Below are 5,466 nucleotides of genomic sequence, written 5' to 3' on the forward strand. Positions count from 1 at the left end.
TCTGCAAAGGCCTCCATGAATAGCAGCTGAATAATTTCTCTAACATCTGAAGAAGAGGCCATGTACCAGGGAAGGGGACTTAATGTGAACCAAGTGACCTGTACTTACATAGGCTGTGCCCTTTGATGGAAATTCATTCATTCATTTGAGAAATATTTACTGAATGCCTACTATATGTAGAATACTGTTCCAGGTGCTTGGGAGGCAGCAGACAACAAAACTAACTCACTGGGATACTTAGATTATAGCCCTTCTACCATCCTGTCTCCTTAAAGGATACCTACTCATGCTTTGAGACCCAGAATTTTAGATCTAACCTGGAGACTTCCATGATCACCTGAAGGAAAAGGGTTAGGCACACTTTTCTTAGATTCCATGGTTTTGTTTGGAGAAAAATATATATATATATATATATATTTGACTGCAGAAATATAGTTTTACATGGGGGAAATAAAATCCCCATAAGCAAAGTCAAAAGACAAGTGACAAACCAGGAAAAAATATTGGTAATTCATCAAAACTGAAGACTGGTTTTGCTGATATAAAAGTGCACCAGAGGCTGGGTGTGGTGGCTTACGCTTGTAATTCCAGCATTTTGGGAGGCTGAGGCTGGTGGATCACCTGAGGTCAGGAGTTCGAGATAAGCCTGGCCAACATGGTAAAACCCTGTCTCTACTAAAAATACAAAAAATTAGCCAGGCATGGTGTCAGGCACCTGTAATCATAGCTATTCGGGAGGCAAAGGCATGAGAATCACTTGAACTGGGGAGGTGGAGGTTGCAGTGAGCCGAGACCTCACCATTGCACTCCAGTGTGGACAACAGTACGCTAGACCAGGTATGGTGGCTCACACCTGTAATCCCAGCACTTTGGAAGGCTGAGGCAGGTGGATCACCTGAGGTCAGGAGTTCGAGAGCAGTCTGGCCAACATGGTAAAACCCTGTTTCTACTAAAAATACAAAAAATTAGCTGGGTGTGGTGGCAGGCATCTGTAGTCCCAGCTACTCGGGAGTAAGATTAGCTGGGCGTGGTGGTGGGCGCCTGTAGTCCTAGCTACTAGGGAGGCTGAGGCAGGAGAATGGCGTGAACCCGGGAGGCGGAGTTTGCAGTAAGCTGAGATTGCGCCACTGCACTCCAGCCTGGGTGACAGAGCGAGTCCATCTCAAATAAATAATAAATAAATAAAAATAAAGTGTGTCCCCGTGGTGAAACCTTATGAAGGACAGGCGTGGTGGCTCACGCCTGTAATCCCAGCACTTTGGGAGTCAGAGACGGGTAGATCACCTGAGGTCAGGAGTTCCAGACCAGCCTGGCCAGCATGGTGAAACTCTGTCTCTACTAAAAATAGAAAAAATTAGCCAGGTGTGGTAGCAGGCACCTGTAATCCCAGCTACTCGGGAAACTGAGGCAGGAGAATCACTTGAACCTCGGAGGCAGAGGTTGCGGTGAGCCGAGATCACGCCATTGAACTCCAGCCTGGGCAACAGAGCAAGATTCTGTCTCAGAAAAATAAATAAATAAAATAAAATAAAAGTGCACCTAACAAATGAGTAAGAAAAATACCAACAACTTAGGAGAAATGTAGGCAGGTTATGGACAGACAGAAAAAGAGTTTTAAGCATAGGAAAAGGTACTCATCCTCACTCGTAGTAAAAGAATTGTAAATGAAATCTACACTGAGATACAACTTTTTACCTATCAAGTAGTCACAGATCAAAAGGTTTGTTAGCACAGTGGAGAAGAGGGTAAAAAAACTGGCATGCTCATACTTTGTTATTGGAAGTGAAATTGGAGAAATCTCTATGGAGATTAGGTACTTAGCCGTATCTATGAAAGTTACAGTTGCAATTATCATTTTGTCTTACAGTTCCACTCCTAAGAATTTATCCTACAGATAGTCTCAGACAAGTGTGAAATAATGTATTGCAAAGTTGTTTGATGCAAAATTAGAATTAACTTGAATATCAAGCAACAGGTGGCTAAAATTGTCTGGCAGATCCATAAGATATTTTTCTATATAGCTGTAAAAAGGAATGAAGTCACATTTTGTGTACTGATGGGAAATAATCTCCAGTATACATCATTAAGAGAAAAAAGACAAAGTGTATATTAAATGAAAAAAGACAAACAGTGTGTACAGTATTCTGCTTTTTATGTAAAAACATAATGGAGAACACACTGTACACAAAAAATAACTCAACATGGATCAAAGACCTAAATGTAAGAGCTAAAACATAAAATCCTTAGAAGAAAACACACTTTGTGCACAAGTGATTAAAGAAAATTGAGAAGTTGGGCTTAATCAAAATAAAAAATGTTTGTGTTTCAAAGGCCATATTTAAAAAGTCAAAAGAAAATCTATAGACTGTCTGGGCACAGTGGCTCATGCCTGTAATCCCAGCACTTTGGGAGGCCGAAGTGGGTGGATCACCTGAGGTCAGGAGTTAGAGACCACCTTGGCCAACATGGCAAAACGCTGTCTCTACTAAAAATACATAATTAGCCAGACGTGGTGGTGAGCACCTGTAATCCTAGCTACTTGGGAGACTGAGGCAGGAGAATCACTTGAACCTGGGAGGTAGAGATTGCAATGAGCTGAGACTGCGCCATTGCACTCCAGCCTGGGCAATGAGAGTGAAACTTTGTCTCAAAAAAAAAAAAAAAGAAAAAATCTATAGACTGGAAGAAAATATTTGCAAATCATATATTCTATAAGGGACTTGTGTCCAAATATATAAATAACTCATAGTACAATTCAACAATAAAAAGGCAATCCAATTAAAAAATGGGCAAAGGATTCGAATGGACGTTTCTCCAAACAAGGCATATGAATAGCCAATAAGCACGCGAAAAGATGCTTCAACATTAGTCGTTAGGGAAATGCAGATCAAAACCATGATGTGATACACTTCACATTCATTAGAATGGCTAGAATAAAAAAGGCAAACAGTAGTAAATGTTGACAAGGATGTGGAAAAGGTAGAGCCCTCATATGTTATTGGTGGGAATGTAAAATAGTTCAGTTGCTTTGGAAAAGTTTGACAGTTTCTCAAAATGTTAAACATAGAATTGCCATATGGTCCAGCAATTGTTTTAAGTATCTACCTCAAAGAAATGAAAACATATGTTCATACTTTCCTACAAATGTTCATGTCAGCATTATTTAATAGTCAAAAAGTAGAAATGACCCAAAATGTCTATCAGTTGATGGATTGATAAAGTGTGGTATGTCATTCCATATATGACATGTCCAGTATAGCCAAATCTATACAGACAGAAACCAGAGCAGTACTTGCTTGTGGCTGGGAGTGAGAATGGGTTGGGAGGAATGAGGAGTGACTGCCGATGGGTACTTTTGGGGACAATAAAAATGTTCCGGCCGGGCGCGGTGGCTCAAGCCTGTAATCCCAGCACTTTGGGAGGCCAAGGCGGGCAGATCACAAGGTCAGGAGATCGAGACCATCCTGGCTAACATGGTGAAACCCCGTCTCTACTAAAAAATACAAAAAACTAGCTGGGCGAGGTGGCGGGTGCCTGTAGTCCCAGCTACTCGGGAGGCTGAGGCAGGAGAATGGCGTGAACCCGGGAGGCGGAGCTTGCAGTGAGCTGAGATCTGGCCGGTGCACTCCAGCTTGGGTGACAGAGTGAGACTCCATCTCAAAAAAAAAAAAAATGTTCCAAAGTTAGTTTACAATGATGATCATACAGTTGTGTAAACATATTAGAAACCATTGTAAAGTTTTTTTTTTTTTTTTGAGACGGAGTCTCGCTCTGTCGCCCAGGCTGGAGTGCAGTGGCCGGATCTCAGCTCACTGCAAGCTCCGCCTCCCGGGTTCACGCCATTCTCCTGCCTCAGCCTCCCGAGTAGCTGGGACTACAGGCGCCCGCCACCTCGCCCGGCTAGTTTTTTGTATTTTTAGTAGAGACGGGGTTTCACCGTGTTAGCCAGGATGGTCTCGATCTCCTGACCTCGTGATCCACCCGTCTCGGCCTCCCAAAGTGCTGGGATTACAGGCTTGAGCCATCGCGCCCGGCCTATTGTAAAGTTTAAATGGGTGAATTTTATGATATGTAAATTATATCTCAAGCTTTTTAAGAAAAGTTGTATGTGTATATACATTTGTTTTTATATATATAGAATGTTGCCTCTATGGTTAGAAATTGGGTGGCCTGGAATAGGAATATAAGGAAGACTGCACCATATCCTTTTTTTTTTTTTTTTTCCTTTTTCTACGTGTTCTAAACCATATCCTTTTCTACTTTTTGGATTTTGAATCTCGTATATTACTGATTCAGAAGACAAATAACAGTCTGTGGCCCTAAATGCTAACTGTTCTTCTCTCCCTCACCTCATCGCCACAATTGCAGAATCGCATATATTGAATTCAAGTTACAAGCTGAGGCAGAGAGAGCCTTGGAAGAAAAGCAGGGAACAGAGATTGATGGGCTTGCCATAGTTCTGGACCATATTGGAGAGAAAAGCCAGGGGCAAGAAAATAGAGATAGAAAAAACAGTACCTGGAGAGGTGAGGGGTCCCAGAGCTCTGTGGTTTGAGATTTACCAGGATTGTCACAGGGGGATCCCAAGGAAGGGGCTGGTATGAGGTTAGGGGCACTCGGTACTTTATTCTTTTATTATTATTTTGAGACAGGGTCTCACTCCCTTCGCCCAGGCAGGAGTGCAGTGGCACAATCATGGCTTGCAGCAGTCTCAATTTCCTGGGCTCAGATGATCCTCCCACCTCAGCCTCCCGAGTAGCTGAACTACAGATGGGAAGGCCACACAACACTTTATTTTTTATTTTATTAATTATTATGATTATTATTTTAGACGGAGTCTCGCTCTGTCACCCAGGCTGGAGTGCAGTGGCACAATCTTGGCTCACTGAAACCTCTGCCTCCTGGGTTCAAGCGATTCTCCTGCCTCAGCCTCCCGAGTAGCTGGGATTACAGGCGCCCACCACCACGCCCAGCCGAGATCACACCACTGTACTCCAGCCTGGGTGACAGAGCCAGACCTCTTGTCTCAAAACAAAAAAAAGGAAACTCATCAGTTTATTTTTTCTTTTTTGGTCACCCTCTAGGATTTTGTTTGAATAAGCTCTTATACCTGTGGTTTCAGAATTAGTTATTTAATTCTCTTCAGATATTAATTTTCTTCAAGTAGTGTTTTTGCAGGTTTAAACCAGTGACCCCAAACCAGTGTCCCTAATTTGCCTTATCTAATCGGCAAACATGTTGGCTTATACAGTAAGAGACCATTGGATTTGTTATGAGTATTTCAAAAAATCAAAAAATTTCACATAAAACACTGGATTTCCAGCTTCTTTTGATACAACAGAAAATCTGCACAGGTGCAATGGTTCACACTTGTAATCCCAGCACTTTAGAGGCTGAGGTGGGTGGATCACTTGAGCCCAGGAGTTCAAGACGAGCCTGGGCAACATGGCGAGACCCCGTCTGTAC

The 5,466-nt window shown here is 42.5% G+C and overlaps 1 protein-coding gene across 4 annotated transcripts in view; it reads left to right on the forward strand.

Moving 5' to 3' along the window:
• The window catches only part of LOC108538345 (nucleolin-like), a 54,825-nt gene that overhangs the window by 13,572 nt on the left and 35,787 nt on the right, over positions 1-5,466 (forward strand). For 2 of the 4 annotated variants that reach the window (XM_017886406.1, XM_017886408.1), the window contains one exon: positions 4,369-4,636. The exons of the other annotated variants lie outside the window; for them this stretch is intronic. In XM_017886406.1, the coding sequence (XP_017741895.1) occupies positions 4,369-4,555 (187 nt within the window). In that variant the 3' untranslated portion in view covers positions 4,556-4,636. Of the gene's footprint in view, positions 1-4,368; positions 4,637-5,466 lie in introns of those variants that run through there. 4 annotated transcript variants of the gene reach the window in all.

Source organism: Rhinopithecus bieti, unplaced genomic scaffold (genome assembly GCF_001698545.2).
Source record: "Rhinopithecus bieti isolate Rb0 unplaced genomic scaffold, ASM169854v2 scaffold_13704, whole genome shotgun sequence".
Taxonomy (NCBI): Eukaryota; Metazoa; Chordata; class Mammalia; order Primates; family Cercopithecidae; genus Rhinopithecus; species Rhinopithecus bieti.